This window comes from Euwallacea similis, chromosome 23, assembly GCF_039881205.1.
Source record: "Euwallacea similis isolate ESF13 chromosome 23, ESF131.1, whole genome shotgun sequence".
In the NCBI taxonomy this organism is placed as follows: domain Eukaryota; kingdom Metazoa; phylum Arthropoda; class Insecta; order Coleoptera; family Curculionidae; genus Euwallacea; species Euwallacea similis.
Genome location: NC_089631.1, coordinates 2,912,319 through 2,929,686, shown reverse-complemented (window position 1 = coordinate 2,929,686; position 17,368 = coordinate 2,912,319). Strand labels below are relative to the sequence as shown.

At 32.9% G+C, this 17,368-nt stretch overlaps 3 protein-coding genes across 4 annotated transcripts in view; 2 read left to right on the top strand and 1 right to left on the bottom strand.

Moving 5' to 3' along the window:
• sl (small wing phospholipase C gamma 1) overlaps positions 1–10,896 on the top strand; it is a 44,738-nt gene extending 33,842 nt beyond the window's left edge. The window contains exons 15-21 of the mRNA XM_066401705.1: positions 8,998–9,276; positions 9,333–9,488; positions 9,536–9,793; positions 9,849–10,045; positions 10,104–10,199; positions 10,253–10,487; positions 10,546–10,896. Coding sequence (XP_066257802.1) covers positions 8,998–9,276; positions 9,333–9,488; positions 9,536–9,793; positions 9,849–10,045; positions 10,104–10,199; positions 10,253–10,487; positions 10,546–10,674 — 1,350 coding nt within the window. The 3' untranslated portion in view covers positions 10,675–10,896. The remainder of the gene's footprint in view (positions 1–8,997; positions 9,277–9,332; positions 9,489–9,535; positions 9,794–9,848; positions 10,046–10,103; positions 10,200–10,252; positions 10,488–10,545) is intronic.
• A 2,938-nt stretch (positions 10,897–13,834) lies between these two features.
• LOC136416434 (cold shock domain-containing protein CG9705) lies at positions 13,835–15,318 on the bottom strand. Its single transcript, XM_066401599.1, has 3 exons — positions 15,142–15,318; positions 14,918–15,040; positions 13,835–14,667 (listed from the first exon to the last, which is right to left on the bottom strand). Exons 1-3 carry the CDS (start codon positions 15,210–15,212, stop codon positions 14,517–14,519), a joined length of 345 nt encoding a protein of 114 aa, XP_066257696.1. The 5' UTR covers positions 15,213–15,318; the 3' UTR covers positions 13,835–14,516.
• A 431-nt stretch (positions 15,319–15,749) lies between these two features.
• Positions 15,750–17,293, top strand: LOC136416574 (E3 ubiquitin-protein ligase RNF25). Of its 2 annotated transcripts, XM_066401821.1 has the most exons (6): positions 15,750–15,875; positions 15,944–16,012; positions 16,069–16,309; positions 16,363–16,578; positions 16,640–16,891; positions 16,946–17,293. In XM_066401821.1, exons 1-6 carry the CDS (start codon positions 15,859–15,861, stop codon positions 17,045–17,047), a joined length of 897 nt encoding a protein of 298 aa, XP_066257918.1. In that variant the 5' UTR covers positions 15,750–15,858; the 3' UTR covers positions 17,048–17,293. The 2 variants fall into 2 exon arrangements, with proteins under 2 accessions (XP_066257918.1, XP_066257919.1); XM_066401822.1 differs by lacking the exon at positions 15,750–15,875 and having other exon boundaries at positions 15,950–16,012; positions 16,056–16,309.
• The last annotated feature ends 75 nt before the right edge of the window (positions 17,294–17,368 follow it).

Below are 17,368 nucleotides of genomic sequence, written 5' to 3'. Positions count from 1 at the left end.
TACGAAATACTAAAGTATATTTGTTTTTTTTGTTGAAAGTTCATGTTTACAATTTTTTTTCTCAAAAGAAGTGTCTTATTTTATTGGCCAGGAAAAAGATCCATATCCTCTTTTATTAATATTATAAAGTTTGTGGTTTTGAATAATTTTTATTTTTTATATATTTTTCTTCATGAGTACACGTTACTCTATATTGGTGATACATTACAAAGTATGTAATTTATTCATTAAATATTTGGCGATAATATATTGAAATTCAACACTACCACTCTTATTATTTTGACCACAACTGTATATAATTTTCTGTGCTCTTTCTGAGTCTCTATAAAGAAATTGCAACATTTTTCCAGAAACGAGTGATACAGAAGGGTAGCACTTAAAATGTACGTAAACTTTTTTGTACTTTACTTTATTAACGATTTTATAGAAAAGTATTAAATTTGAAAATTTTTACATAAAAAAGGTAATCTTGTTGAAAGTTGAAACCTCTAAAAGTTTCTGAGAAAATTGAGATTTAACAAATCGGTGGATAATGTTTTATTAAATAAATATCAGATTTAAAATCCTTTTTTATTCATTTTTTTTAACAATAATTTTAATTAAACACTGTTCCGGTGACAATAAAAAACAATCAGATTTTATCAATAAATACTCTCATATCAAAAATATTTATTTGTTTTACCTTAAGGCCAACTGTGTTTTAAATCTGATATAGTTTATAAAACATAGTATCCACCGATTTATTAAATCTTAATTTTCCCGAAAACTGTTGGAAATTTCGTCTTTTAACAAAAATACCTTTTTTATGTAAAAATCTTAAAGTTTAATATTTTCTTACAAAATTGTCAAAAAAGCTAAGAACAAAAAAATTTAGGTACTTTTTAAATGCTACCCTCCTATAATACCTACCTCTGAAAAAATTTATCAATTTTTTTATAGAGACTTAAAAAGAGCATAAAATGCTATAATAAAGTATCAAATTTCATTAAGTTATCTTGAAACGTTTTGAAAATGTTACAAAAATTCATCCTTAACCACCTTAACCAAATATAAAGATATATCGAAAACGAACCGCGTTTCGATATATGTTTATATGAAGTTTCCCTGATATTTTAAGACCTAGAATATGTGGTTGAATTTATGGCACTATGTTAAGAGACCTTGTAGAATCGCGAATAAGTCCCGGGTGACCTCAAATGAAATATTTACGAAACGCGAAGAACTATAAATTGTGTGTCGAGGTGGAAAGACAATTTGGAAAAAGATGCCATCTGGAAACAACTCGGCGCATTTTGAGAAAAAAATTATATACATGATATAACTGCCAGAAATAAACCGTTTATTGGCCAAAGAAATAGGAGGGCACAATTGAAGCTCGTCAGAGAGTAAAATTTAGTTAATTAGTAAATTAACGTATTAGCAAAAATTTAAATTTCTGAATTTCGGTAATACAGTAAACTCGCGATAATATGAACAAAGTAAAAATTTGTGCAGACTACCGTATAACATGAACAATTGCCCTGTTCTTAGAAAATCAATATTTTGCCGTTGAGCATATTCCCGACATAATGTCGGGGAAATACCTGATGGAGTTATATGGATTTTCTGTGTAAAAAGAAACATTTTGTCTGATTAAGAAACCGCTTGTGATTCAAGAATTAAATTACCGGCAAACGGTTACATATTTGGCAGAAAAATATAGTGTTGCTAAATCTACAATTTCTAAGGTTAAACAGAAAAAAAGAAACGGCAGGGACTATGGCATTGAGAGATACCTACAGTCAGCGGCAAAAGTGAGTATACACTTAAAAGTTGTACAATTTATCCCGTAGTAAAAATTTTTTAAAAAACCTTATTTAAAGTTATGAATACAGTAGAATGTTTGTTCTATTGTCTTCATAATTACCGTTTAAAAACATGTTTATATACAATTCGCAACAAGGTAGACTTTGGGGAATCATAGAACTCCATAAAATACGATGCAAAAATGAGTACACAGTCTGTGTATTAGAGATCAGTTAAAACTAAGTAGCATGCAGTGAAGAAGTAATTCGTAAGATTTGTTAATTGTTTGGCTGTTAATACAATATCCAATAAGTAACAACATGGCAAAACGTAATGAAAATCATAAAAGGACTGAAATATCAGAAGATTTACGCAAACTTATTGTAACCTTGCGGGCAAGGCAAGAGGGCAAGTCTTTTCGGGAAATTGGAAATATATTGAAGAGACATTACAGAAGTATAAAAAAAATTTGGGATAAGTATGAAGCTACGGGTAGTGTGCGCAATAAACCTCGTTCAGGACGTCCACGGAAATTAACACCTCTTGATATACGCGATATAACAAGGACGGTTAAAAAAAATCCTAAAACCAGTGCAGTGCAATTAGCCGCGGATATGTCAGAACAGAAGGGGACTTCTATAAATGTTAGTACTATTCGGCGAGCACTCAATTCGCAAGGTTTCCATGGTCGTATACCCCGTAAAAAGCCAGCTATTAGTGCTAAAAATCGAACCCTCAGAGTGGCCTTTGCAAAAAAATACTTATCAGAACCACTAGAATTTTGGAACACGATTCTTTGTACAGATGAAAGTAAATTTGAGATATTTGCTCAAAAAAAGAGATCTATGGCGAACAAAAAATTCTGAGCTGGATCCCAAAAATCTCTTGAGCACCGTCAGACACGGGGGTGGTTCCGTAATGGTTTGAGATGCGATGGCAGCCTCTGGAGTGGGGCAGTTGGTTTTTATTGACAAAATAATGGATAAAACAATATATATGAATATCATAAAAGCCAATTTACAGCCCAGTATTGTTAAATTAGGTTTACAAGGGTCATGGGTATTTCAACAAGATAATGACCCCAAGCACACTGCCCTTATGGTCAAGGAATGGTTGTTATACAACGTTCCAAAACAACTCCATACTCCACCCCAGTCCCCAGATCTCAATCCAATTGAGAATCTGTGGGAAATATTGGACAGGAAGGTGCGTTCTAAACAAATTACAAGCGCAACTTCTCTCAAAACTGCACTACTTGAAGCATGGGATACAATTTTACCTACTGTTACACAAAATTTAATTAATTCTATGCCCAGACGATTAAGAGCTATCATCAAGGCTAATGGTGGACCAACAAAGTATTAATTTTTATCGTTAATGTTAACAAAATGCATTAGAATACGTCGATTTGTAATATTGTGTACTGACTTTTGCCTCTATTTTAAAGCTCTGTTATAAGGCAATCATCTATAAATCGATTTGTAATCCATTTAGGTAATTACAATTATTACCATGTTTTTATGTAACCACATATGTACCTATATTTAATGTTTATAAAATCTTTTTCATTATTTAGTTTATCTTAAATACATTATTCTTTTAATTTCTATTGTGTGTACTCACTTTTGCCGCTGACTGTATGTCGGACCAGGTAAAAGGAGAACATTAAGAAGTTCTGATTTTCCAAAAAGAAAAAAATTGTATAAGTAGTTTCTTAGGCAGCGAAAGAAAATTTTTATCATGAGAAGTGAAATGATTAAGTAAAAAGCAAAGTTAATACATTTCCAAATCAGGGAGAATAATAAACTATTTACAGTCAGTGATGGATAGTTACATCGCTTTAAAAAGATTTTGGATTTTTTTTTTCATTTCGGAGGAAAAATTATCATCTCAATCAGAACTTGTAGATCCATTTAAAAATCAATTGAAGAGCAAAATATTTAGAAGAGCTTGACATTATATTGGAGCAGCTTTGCAATGCTGATGAAACACGACTCTATTGGAAGTTGTTACCAGACAAAACATTTGAGGTAGAAAAACCAAAAAACAGCGAATAACATATTTGGCATGCACCAATGCAACTGGGACTCATAAAATAAAACGATTGGTTATTGGTAAAGCTGCCAAACCTAAATCATTTAAAAATTGCAACTGTCTTGTCGACTGTAAGCATTCAAAATCGGCTTAGATGACTACTACCATTTTTAAACATTGGTTTCACTATTCGTTTGTACCTCAGGTATAGTTTAATTTTCTCCATTTTAGATACCATTTCCATTTCATCTTAAATTACATAAAATTTCTCACATATATACTTATAGGCTAAACTGTTTCTAAAAGATAAAGGTCTCCTTATAAAAGCTCTATTTTTACTGGATAACGCGCAATCTCTCTCATCTGAAGATGAATTAAAAAGCGACAATGGGTTTTTTCAAGCATTGTATCTTCCCCCTAGTGTTACATCTCTCATACAACCAATGGACTAAAACGTTATTCGATTAACGAACTTATACCAAAGGAACGGTCTTCTATCTACTGTAACACAAAAACACATGAATATTTCCGACGCCATAAAGAAATTTACTCTTAATGACACAGTTCTCAACTTAATGGCAGCTTGAAATTACGTTAATCCAAAAATGGTTAAAGTCTTGGAAGACATTTTGTATGAAGTTCTTTCAAATTTATCTAATAATGAAGACGAAAACGTGCTACTCACAATTTTGAAACATCAATAGGATAATGGGAACTCCGTATCCAAATCGCTTGAACTTTTACAGACCAGACGAAGTGGCACCACAGGTAACTCTTCTTGGTTCTAAAATTGATCTTAATTTATTTAAAAGGAGGATTTGAAGAATTTGATGCATTGTGCTGGAATGAATGTGATAATGAATTTAGAGATGACGATATTAAAGAATGTTCAAGTAATGAAGAAGCGGAACAAAATTCTACGCTGTGCAATAAAATTTTATCGGATAGTGCTATAAACGATTTAAATATAATCACTCAGTGGGCAGAAGAGAGTGACGTTGATTTCTTTAATCTTACTTGTTATAAAAAAATTGAGGCATAACGCCATCATCCAAAAAATAAAGAACATACAAAAATATCGGATTTTTTTAACAAAAAGTAACTTTTTTATGTTAATGTTTTGATTCTTACTGTTGTTTACTTTAATAAGTTTTTTTTGTTTATGTTGACATTTATAAATGATTATTACCTTTTACATACAAATTTCGATAACGTGAATAAATCGTTAACATGAATAAGCTGAATTTTTTTCAACTCATAGTATCGCAAGTCTAGTTGCTAATGAAACCAAAATCAACTTATTTGGGTTAGATGGCAAAATGTCAGTGTGGAGAAAGCCTAATAAAGAGGTGAACTTAAAAATTTTTAAAGTTATGGTGAAGCACGGTGGAGATGGACTGACGTTGTGGGGTGTATGTCGTCTGCAGGAGTAGATAACTTGGATTTTATTGAAGGATTTGTGAATCAATACATGTATGTATTTAGATATATTAAGACAACATCTTGTACTGAGTGCTCAAAAATTAGGACTTAACGATAATGATTGTTTTTATCACTAAAAATGGTTGTTTTATAATTGCCCAGATGTCATTAAACCGCCGATCCAATCATCACATTTAAATACCATTGAAAACTTGTAATTAACATTAAAAAATAAAGTGTACAATGAACCAATATCGAACAAAAATTACCAAAACTTGGAGCACCACTACCTCAAAAGACACAAGAAAGTTGGTAGAATCAATGCTTACACTCTTACAGGGAGTCATTGATAACAAAGGACCCACTAAGTATTAGCAATGCCATATTAATTTATAGGAGTTTGTTGCCCTCATTAATTTAGTAATTTTTTCATTTCGCGTTTCGCTTCATGTATGCTGTGACATTAAAATCGGATAATTTCATTGAAAAAAATTCGTTTCTTAAGTGTGACACATTTGAGGCAGAGTATCAGTTTATACGCCTTTAAAACAGTCATATTAATTCAATTTTATTATGTCGTTTTTTCAGAATAAATATTGCGCCACTGAGACAAGTTTGTTGTTCTTAGTATCGACTACATCATTTAAGCTGTGAGTCACTATATAAAAATACAAAGAAACTAAGGGCTTTTTGAATTTTATACTTAATCATCTATGCAATTGCAGTTAATACTGCAAAGAACAAATGACATCAAAAATGTATGAGTTTCATTTTGATCTCGATTTTGATAAAGGAACTATGTTGGGTGAATTTTTTATATAATATAAATTCCTAATGCTATCAGTTTTTGGTTCTTGTTGTTTATTATAAATTATCAATATCCTGTAAAAATATTAAACATGATTTTGGTTAGTTAACTTACAAGGTGTTTCAAACTCACTGCTCTTATACCTATTTTATAGAGACGGAAAGTAATACGAAAAATTTGAACTATGGGTCTTCAATGGGGCTGGATGACCTCCATTTCAACCTAAAGAAGTTCATTTCTAAAACGTCGGAGTAAAGAGTGATGACGTCATCAATGATATTTTTCCTAGAAACATATGCAAATCCTAACAAAATTATATTGATTCTATTTTTCCACACAACTTTTGTTAAAAAAAATTATTTTTATATATTATCGTTTCAAAATTAGAAGCAAAAACATCTTAGGAATTATTACAAAAATATTAAATTTTACAACAACTAAACAAACAATAATAAATTAATTTTTATAAAATTAATTAATAAAAAGGAATAAAACAAATGTTATATTTCATTTTTAACATATTTTCAATGACTTCCCGCTTCTGTGAGACACATTTAAAGTCTTCACCTAACTTCCATGTCAGTAGCTTTTTTTTAATATTTCTTGCGTCTATTCATTGCAAGCAGTTCTTATTTTCTCCTTTAATTATTCCAAATTCCTTCAAGGGCTTTTATAAACTTTATTTTTAAGAAGTCTCTACAAGAAAAAGTTCATGGGAGTTAAATCAGAGGACTTTCCTGGCCACTGCACAGTGTCTCGTTAATATCAATCCAGTGTTGTTCGAACGTGTTATTTACGTGTTGCTGTACAATACGAGGTCTAATAAACCATATAGATATAGGAATAAATCAAGGTTATTGCTGGATATACAGTATTAGCCAAAATACTTGCAACTTAGAATATTGCACCTTTATCTAGATAACCTTGTTCTAATATGAACAAATCCATTCAAACAAAAATGCTTTATCATTGTTCGACAAAAATATAGTATTAACATTTTATTGTTTGCATTATTTTATAGAAAAAGATAATAATCATCCTTTCGTTTTTGACAAAATATTTGAAATTTGTTTTTGTTATAATTTAAAAGCTTTTTTTTACATTCATTTATTATTTTTTTGGCCATTTTGTTTTAACTTCTTCATACTTACACTACTGCCTATTTTTCAACAATGACAAAATGAAAATTATATTAACTCAATTTGAGAAGCAGAATTATTCAGTTTTATAAGGAAGGAATATTGCAAAAAATATTTCCATCAAACTGTCATAAATATTCCAAAAAATACGGTATCAATATAGCAGATTTCACTAAATATTCCAGTAAATCATAAGTCAAAGAAAAATTAAATTTCGTTGATTACAAAGCCATCTATTGTAAGTCGAAAAAAATGTTCCAGACAAATTCTACGTGTTTTTTTGCTGTAGAATTCGAATCTCCAATAAAAAGTAGGGGATACCATTCATGAAATCAACCCCCAACCCCTCAAAGAGGGGCAGGAGGACACTAATTTTAGCATCAATGTATTTCCCCCGCGGAATAATAAAACTTGCATAATAGACACTTTTTCCTTAGAGTCTTTATTATTCGAGATATTGCAATGTCTCGAGTTAAATGTTATACCCTATATACATGGTATCCCGGAGAATGTGGGCATGCTTTCGGACACATATACAAGGTATCAAAATAGTATGACAAGTTTCTAAAAAATTTCTATAGACCTTCCCTACCAAAATATAGGCTCCTAAAAGATGCCCTTGAAAATAGGTTTTTATTAAATAACATTTAAAGTACTAGGTATAATTTGATAATTTTTTAGTATAATAGATACTAGTTAAGGCCCCTTAAAATAGTGTCTTTGAAACTCATTTTGCTGTTTGAATTCGCCAGGGACCCAGCAGCTTGTACACATTAATACTCAGATTTTTAACACCCTGTTTAATAAAGACATAAGAAAAATATTTTTGAAAGCTTGAAACTTAAACTAAAAAAAGGTACTCTCGTTTGACATCGATAAAATGAACCGTTTTCCAAAAAACGCCTATTATTTAAATTAATTTTTAATGAAATTAAATCTTTTCGAAATCGAAATGAAGAATTGATAATTTAACTGTTTAATTAAAAACTTCAGAAGCAGGTTCAACATGAGTTCCTTGTAGTCTAATACATTCTCTTGCACGACGAATGGAGGATTGTTGCACCCACCACAAAATCCCAGCATTGTTTCTTATTTGATCGGAATGAAACATAAATCTTTGCAACAGTTCCTCCTTAGCCTATATCTTGGTAGGGAGGGTCTGTAGAATAATTTTTTATAGGAACTTGTCATGTTATTTTGACACCCTGTATATGTACCGGAAAGTATGCCCACATTTTCCAGGACAACCTGTACTTGCAACATGTCGACAGAGTGTATTCGTTTGAAATACGCATTTTGAAAATTAACGAGAAAAAGAATAAAAAGGACAAAGAAAAAACTATAAACGCGATTATTTTGATTCCAATGAATGCAGCGCTATTTATGATCAATTTTAAATTTATATAAAAACACTAAACTCATTTCTCCATTAACTTGAAAAATTATTTGAGTACCGAAAATCGTCAGTAGATTGTGAGCGCCGCAAGCGCTAAATACGAGTAGGAAAATGTTCAAATATAATCATAGGCTTACGTAGTTCCAAATTCAATCCTCTATATGTATATATTAGTCTCTAATAAAATATGTACATTAATTTCTGCCACAACCTTTTACGACTCTCCTTGGAAACTGACCCCCCAACAACTGTTTGTCCTCGGGATTTGTGTCTTTACGCCGCTTCCCATAGCAAGGATAACCTTTCTCATCATCTCATCGTTAGTTGAAAATTCAACACTGATAAAGAAATGTTAAAGTCATAGTTAGCCACAATCAGGCAAATTTTCGCTATTCAAAGCCTCATTTGTTCAGGAACAAGACGATTCATCTGCTTATAATCATACTGCCCCCTCCTACATGGATCCATCGGCCTTTGCCCCCAAGATCACTGTCAAGGCCTTGTACGATTATAAGGCGCAACGTGGTGACGAACTGTCATTTTGCCGTCACGCTATCATCACCAACGTAACCAAGCCTCCAGATAGCGCAGACTGGTGGCGTGGTGACTATGGCGGTGCCAGACAGTTGTACTTTCCTGCTGCTTACGTGGAGGAAATCGAGAGGACTGGACCCAATCAGGAAGACGATGGGGTGAGCTCTTGTGCAGAGAATAAGTATATGAGTTTCATTAGTCGATTAAATACCAGTCGGGCGATTCGGTGATCCAAGGATCGATAGATATGAAGGGAGCCGTGGTGGAGATTCTACAGAACGCGGAAAGGCCCGGTCTGGAGTGGGTCATTCGTATTAACCCAGCAACTGCTCTAATAGCGTTCGACGTTGCTGTTCAGTCACGTGACTATGTATGTCAATTGTGACGTTGTGGCTTTTTTAATTCGCGTAATTTAAGGCTTTGGAATGGTTGTCTGCAATTAGAGAAGTGACCCAAAAAGCCACGCAGCAGGAAATGCAACATCGGGAGATGGAAAGGGCGTACCGCATAGCCAAGGAACTGTCCAACATAATAATTTATTGCAGGTCCATTTCGTTTAATATGGATAGGGCTAAGAAAGGGTTCGTCTTCTACGAAATGAGCTCGTTCCCAGAAACCAAAGCTGAGAAGTTAATCTGCCAGTTGGAGAGAACATTTTTCCTGAAATACCATCAAGTATATGCCAGACTGTTAATTAAATTATAAATTACGATTCTCTCTATTTCATAAGACTCAAATATCGAGAGTGTATCCGAACGGTTTGAGAATTGATTCATCCAATTACAATCCCATAAACATGTGGAACTGCGGCTCACAAATGGTAGCATTGAATTATCAGACGGGAGACAAGCCCATGCAGTTAAATCAAGCCAAGTTTAGGGACAACGGGGCTAGCGGTTATTTGCTGAAACCCGAGTTTATGACCAGGTACTTTCGTGTAATTGACCATGAAATACTCTTTTGGCACACCAGAGAAATATTTTAGGTCAGACTTTGATCCTTTTGACAAGAGCTGCTTGGATAGAGTGGTGAAACCAGTAAGTGTAGGAATAAAAATTGTAGCTGGTCGACATTTGTGTAGGTAAGTAAAACGAACAGCAATCTTAGAAACGATGATGTAATGAACATTTTTAGGTCCAGGAGAGGGATAGCCAGTCCGTTTGTCGAGGTGGAAATCATCGGAGCCTCGTTCGATTCTGGTGTGAAACATACGACCAAAAGGACAATGGACAACGGGTTTAATCCCAAGTGGAACGACGAATTCTGTGAATTCACCGTTTATAATCCTCACTTTGCTTTGCTGCGGTTCGTGGTGCAAAGTGAAGATGTTTTCGGTGAGCCGAATTTCATTGGACAGGCCACCTATCCGGTAAGTTTCGATGCCATAACTTGTAATTCGATAGTTAAGTATTAATTTGCTCTTGTAGTTAACCTGTATTCGTTCCGGCTATCGAAGCGTGTGGCTGAAAAACTTGTACAGCGAAGACCTCGAATTAGCCTCCATTTTAATACATATCACCCTTAAAAGCACCACTGAGAATGCGGATTTAAGATAATAGTACAAGATGCATTTATTTTTATACGAAATCTCATTTTAAAAATTTTAGGTAGACTCTCTAATTTGAAAAAACACTAAATAACTTGAATGTTATGTTATATGTTCTATCAACTTAAGATTGAAATTTTAATTAGTTGTTAGTCAATTATATTGTATTTAAGTAATTAATAGTTTAAAAAGTTTTATATGGTTTGTCAATAGAATGACGATGTGATTTTTATTCCATTGTTTATCATTATTACTATTTATCAAGCCACATTTCAGATTTAGAAAAAGATGATTTTATCATTTCATGTTTTATGAATGTTGCGTTGGTAGGCAAATGTGGGCCACCAATATTAAATATTTTGAATGTTTTGTTTTGATGCCTGTCTGTTCAGCTTTAATTTCTATAATTAGTGAGCTTTGAATACGTCAGTTATAACCCTTTTCCGCTATAGTGCATTTGGAGGATATAAAAAGTGTGTTATTCTTAGCTTTCAGTTTATTTTAGCACTTTACATTACAACTATTTTTGTTCATATTTGTCACTAAACTTATCAGGACCTTCTGGATACTGTTGCTCCCCCAACAAAATATACAAATCGGCAGGGTATTTAAAGTGATACTCGAACAAAATATACTTTTCCAGAGTCTTTTTGTTCTCATATGTATCATTTTTAAATAATACATTAAACGTCCCTGGTTTTTCAATTAATTCGCCCGCTTTTATTGGAACTTTTTTTACTTGATTTGGCATACTGCCATAAAAATACATCAAATATTTTCCATGAGTGGGATGACGATATATCCTAACAGGCATTCTCATCATTATTATGTGAAACATGCAGAACAAAGATATATAACCTGCCAAGAAGATAGTTCTTTCCCAATCTTCTACTGTCAGTACAACATTACCAAATTTGTTTTTTTGATACTTTTCTGTGGTTTTATTCTCAGCACCCTCTGCTGGCAAACCAATTTGCCTGCCTTTAAACAAATATGAAAGGCCAAGAATAACTGCAGTGTACAAGCTTAAGTGTTGGAAACTCAACATCATGTTGTCAAAAGTGTATCTGTAAATTAATTCATAGTTTGTGGGAGGATTATCAACAAGTCGTATTTCTCGGTTGGTGCGTCGCTTGAAGATCCAGAAGTACGTTCTATTTGGTGATTTGTTTACTACGGGGATTTTACCCAATAAACATTTCGAGTGTGGTTTACTGATGACTGTGTGGAACTTCGAACTATTTAACGTTGAACGCCAGACAAATTCATGAAGAATAGTTAATCTGTTGCAGGTGCATATTAATGACATGGTCTCAGATGAAAAAGTCTTTAATATAGAGACTTTTTTAACACAATTTTAAAAATGTGTTGAATTTTATAATTAGTCTTTCTCGTCGTTTACCTTACCACTTTCGTAATCTTAACTTCTAAGTATTTGTCAAATGTCTAGTCATCGTGGTTCATATATTTGGCAAGTAGTGAAACAGAAAGGCAATAGCGCACTGTTCTACTAACGCTCTTCTAAGACATTAATTAGTGACCAAGATAAGAAATTTTTATGTAATTCCTAACTATAGTTTAACATTTTTCAGATTGAGTTGAAGAGTTGGTTTTAACCGAAATTTATTCTCGACTTATTAAAAACTTATACATTATTGTAAATGTTTTACACGTTTGAAAACATATACAATAACAAAAAAACATAAATTATATATTTATAATAAATATCATAATTATATATTTATAATAAATAACATAATTATATATATTATAAAAGAAAAATGCAATTAATTTCACACGTAAATTTTTCTATTGAGGCCTGAATTTTAATACACAAAAATAAAAACCTCGCCTGATTTTTTGTATTATTTGTACTTTTGGAATAACTGATTATAATGACCATAATAACTAAAAGTGCAAAGGTAGCAGGTGTATAAACCGCTCTTCCATCCAATGTTGCAACTTCGTCGCTGGTTGAATATTAGTGGCTTTGAACGATTTCCTTTAAACGATATATACTTGCCGCCCGTTAGTTGTTTATTATAGTTTCTAATAAGTATTTAAATTAAAACGCGATTTTTAAGTTGTATTTGAGTTTGTGCCTTGATGGTCAGGTAATTTATTTTCCCTGTTTTTAATTTTAAGGCATTAGTCTTAATTCCTATAATTAGTTTCAATTAACCCAAGAACGCCCATCCACAACAGCCACACCTTCAGTTTTTCATTCTTTTATTCCACCTTTCTACAGCTCAAAGCTCTCAAATTAAGCAACGGAAATGTCTACAGGCCAAGACCGGATTTATGGTAATACATTCATAAACGCACGAGATCAGTACAATCCAGATCCATATTTCAACCAGCCATCGGATCAGTACGACCATAGGTACCCTAATAATTATCCCTACGATCAGTACCAGCCAGTCAGCGAACAGCATTTCCAGCCTAATTCAGACCACATTGGCAATTTTACCCCATTTTACATTGCTGTAACTATTTGTACTATTATTGGATTCACACTTTTTATTCTCAACATTGCTTTGGGTTGCTGCTCTAGATATTCTGAGTACTGGAACGATAGACACACAGGTAAAGTTGAACTTAGTTTTTGGTTGAATATTAAATAGATTTTATAGGAAATCGCTGGATTGTCTCTTTGTGGACTGCAACACCTCATAGACAACCTCCCCTTGAGTATTCCTCAGAGCTACAGGGAATTTCTTCTGAAAATCAGGTGGTTTACCATCACCCCCAAGAGGAGACTCAGTCAGAGGCTGCTGAATTTTTAGAATTAAGAACCAAAAGGGAGAGTGAGATTTAAATTCCTAAGTACAATGTTTCATGTTTATTATCCTATGATGGCCTTTGTAACCTTGATATTTGTCATGGGGGCTATAATGGGGCTCTTGAAATGGGGCCCCAAGTTGTGCAAAGTAAGACACTCTACTTTGCCTTCTGACAACAGGGAATACTTACGGCACAGGGCTTATGAACAAGAAATATGAAAACATATTATTAGCCCATTTTATTATTCTATTAAATTCATACTCAATATAAGATATCAACACATAATCCGTCCACTTTATATGTATTTGCTGACTGTGTTTTATACAAATTTATATTAAAATGCTTTAAATATCTGCGTTGCATCTTTATTGAAACTGGCTATTAACTGTATGAACAGATTAGTTTGAAATATTAATGAAAAGCAGAATAATAAAAACTAGAGCATTTGCCAATCTGAATTACTATATTAAGTCTAGTGTTACCCCTGCAATGATAATGACTAATAAAACAAGATTTGATTCATAAATAAGCATGGAGACCAAAACGAAGAATCCAACGTATGAAAGTAATAGTAGTGAACATAGGGAATAAGGTGGTCAATTAAAAAACTTTACAATAAGTAAACCATAAATGTAGGGCGTTAATTAGGCGGTTTACTGTTATTATATATCGTCTGATATCTCAACACTGAGTTAAAGTTTTTTTTAAAGATCAACTTTTGTTTACCCAAGGGTCTAATTTTTTAAATCTCCGTTCCATATCACTATATTACGTACTCATATTATTTTTTTTAATGCTACTGTGGCTTATTTTATTAACATAATATAGCACCTTTCTAGCCTACACATGCATATTCAAGAACGTATAAGAAAGAAGTTGCCCTTCCACTCAAAAATCCAAATTTCAATGTTTAAAAAATACTTTCATTTGAGAGTAAGGTTTTCTAAAACTAAATCTTTAAGACAGATACTTTATCATTATAGTTAACATTTCTGCTTGATTAAATAGTGCAACAATTGCCTCTTAACAACCATAAAATATGATAGAAAGAAATCAAAATTGGCCTAATTAATCCAGCTGCTCCCATTTTTTATGAATGGCAGGTTTTAACTCCACAATGTGAACATGCACTGCTTGAAATTTTTCAAACTTCGGTGGTATTGGACATAGCTGATATTTGACTCTGTCACCTGCAAGTGGTATGTATTCATCCTCTATACTGCAAAAAAAAGAAAACTATTATAATATATAAGGGCTTGGGCTTTTGTGTAACAGAGATTTTGCTACGTATTCTACACCAAAAAATTGTACTAGTCTGGTATTTATAACTTGTTTTAATAACAAAGTGTGTGTGGGATACAATTTATATTGCACACAAGTACTATTTTTAGGAATAAATGTCCTATAGAACCTGGACACTTTGTAGATCTGACATAGGAAATATTATAAACGACAGGAATTGTTCTTACTCAGATATATGCACGAAAATATCAGCACTGCCATCTTCGGGAGATATAAACCCATGTCCTTTTGCACGACAGAAGTGCTTGATGTTCCCATATAAAACATTGTTTTTCAATATCCTCTCACAACTACAAAACATTTTAAAAAATTGGATGTATATTGAAAACGTTTAAACAGGGTTTGATTGGTTTCCAAGGTTGGAATTAGACAAACAACTAGTTATACTTACGTAGAATTGGATCTTGTCCTCTTAGTGATTAGAGGACTGGGAATTAAATGGCTCAGATCTCCTTCAGACATTGCAATTTGGGTGTTGTCTGTTCGCTAATAAAACGTAAAGCAGACTTGATTATAAAATCGCAGAAAAAAGACAAATTGGGATACTGGAAATGGAGATACACCGGCAGTGCCACAAACAGCTATTCCCTTTGTCGCACCGCAAAGCCTAACCGGTATCCTACAGTGTTGTCGGTAGATTTGGTTAAAAATTCTTGAGATATATTACAAAATGGCAGAATTTTCACTACGATACGAAGAGTTTAGAGTTAAATAAAGTACTCTATCGGTGATGGCGCAGCTGGCCCAAGGCTAACAAGCATCAAATGTCGACAATATGATTTTTTTACGAGATGTATATATTATTTTTCTGCAACTAATAACAAATTATTACGAAATATGTAAATTTTAAACTATTATAAACAAGAAAAATGTCTGCAGCACCATTAGCGACGTTCCCATTTATATACTCTATATTTTCTCGACTTTATTTTAAAGTATTCCCTAATTTTCCTTGACGTTGACATACATCAATATAAAACATAAATCAGTTGTTTTCGACATTTGCATTAGGGTCTATGATTGTTTTGTTATTTATTGGTCAATTTGTTCTTTTTTTGCAAAATCCAGTGATTTATTGATCGTCTACTTGCTTACCGCCGCGAGAATAATGTCCCAACAAGAAAGGTATTTTCTGAATTCTCACGGAATTTCCTCAAATAATAATTAGTATTTTGTTCATTCATAATTTGTAGAGTACAGGAGGAGCTAGAGGCACTGGAAGCTATTTTGATGGAGGATATCACAATATCACATAATGAATAGTAAGTCCCAGTCGATCCTTTAAAATATGAATTTCATCTAAAGATAATCGATCTAGCGGTTGTGCTGAACTAGTCAAATGTGTAATATTCCCTTCTACGGCCAATGAAGTAGAGAAACAGTATGTACGTGTTACATTAGAGGCCGAGTTACCTGATGGTTATCCAGATTGCAAGCCTGTGATAAGGCTGAAAAGTCCAAGGGGATTGGATGATTCTACTATTAACCATTTGTATAAGGAGATAGAGAAAAAGTGTGCTGAATACTTGGGACAAGCTGTTATATATGAATTAATTGAGGTAAAGCCATAATTTTCTTGAGTCTATATTTTTCTAACAATGTTAAATTGTAGTTGATCAGAGAAAGCCTCACTGAGAGCAATTTACCTACATGCCAATGTACTGTATGCTTGTATGGATTTGCTGAAGGGGACAGTTTCACAAAAACTCAATGCTTTCATTATTTCCATAATTATTGTCTTGCCAAACATATTATAATAACTGAGAAGCATTTCAAGGAAGAACAGGATAAGTTACCAGCATGGAAAAAAGCTACTAATGGCTTCCAGGTAACCTTAAAATCATTATTTAAGCCTAAACTTAGGAATAAACACATAGGACACAATTTAGGCCAGCTGTCCTGTATGCCGAGAGCCAATTTGCTGTGATGTAAAAGAGCTAAAAAGTGCTCTGCCACCCAAAGAATTAGAAAATGCTCAAAACTTTGAACTTACTTGTGACTTAAAGATGCTGCAACAGAAAATGCAACAATTGTTCAATTATCAAAAGAGCAGAGGTGGGATTATTGATATTGAAGCTGAAGAGAACAAGCTTCTATTAATCACTAATTCAAATGAGGCACCATCAGGGGATACATCTGACGTAAGACTTTTTTATAAATTTTAATAGACTATTATAATATGTCAATGGTTTCAGGATCCAGGCCCTAGTCTCTCAAACAACCCTGATCAGCCTCTGTCGAATGGACTGCAGGGCCGTAACCAAAGACATTATTCCAAATACTCAACAAACAGATGACTATGGCATTCCATAGCAAACAATGATCCTAAGAATACTCATCTTGATGTTATTTGTTTTTGATATTCCATGTAGCCACCTGTGCTAATCATGTTACCTTCCAGGTGTTATAGATGTTTTCGTTTTGAGGTTTTATTTTTGTTTTGTAATTTGGCAACAACGTATCTGACTTACGGTGTAATTGTAAGATGTATCGATCACAGTTTTAAATGTAATAATAAAATATATAGAATTTTATCTCAGCAACGTTTTGTAGTTCAGTTTAGTGTGCCTCAATAAAACTTCACTTCTATTGGTTTTGATTACAGGTACAATAGGTAC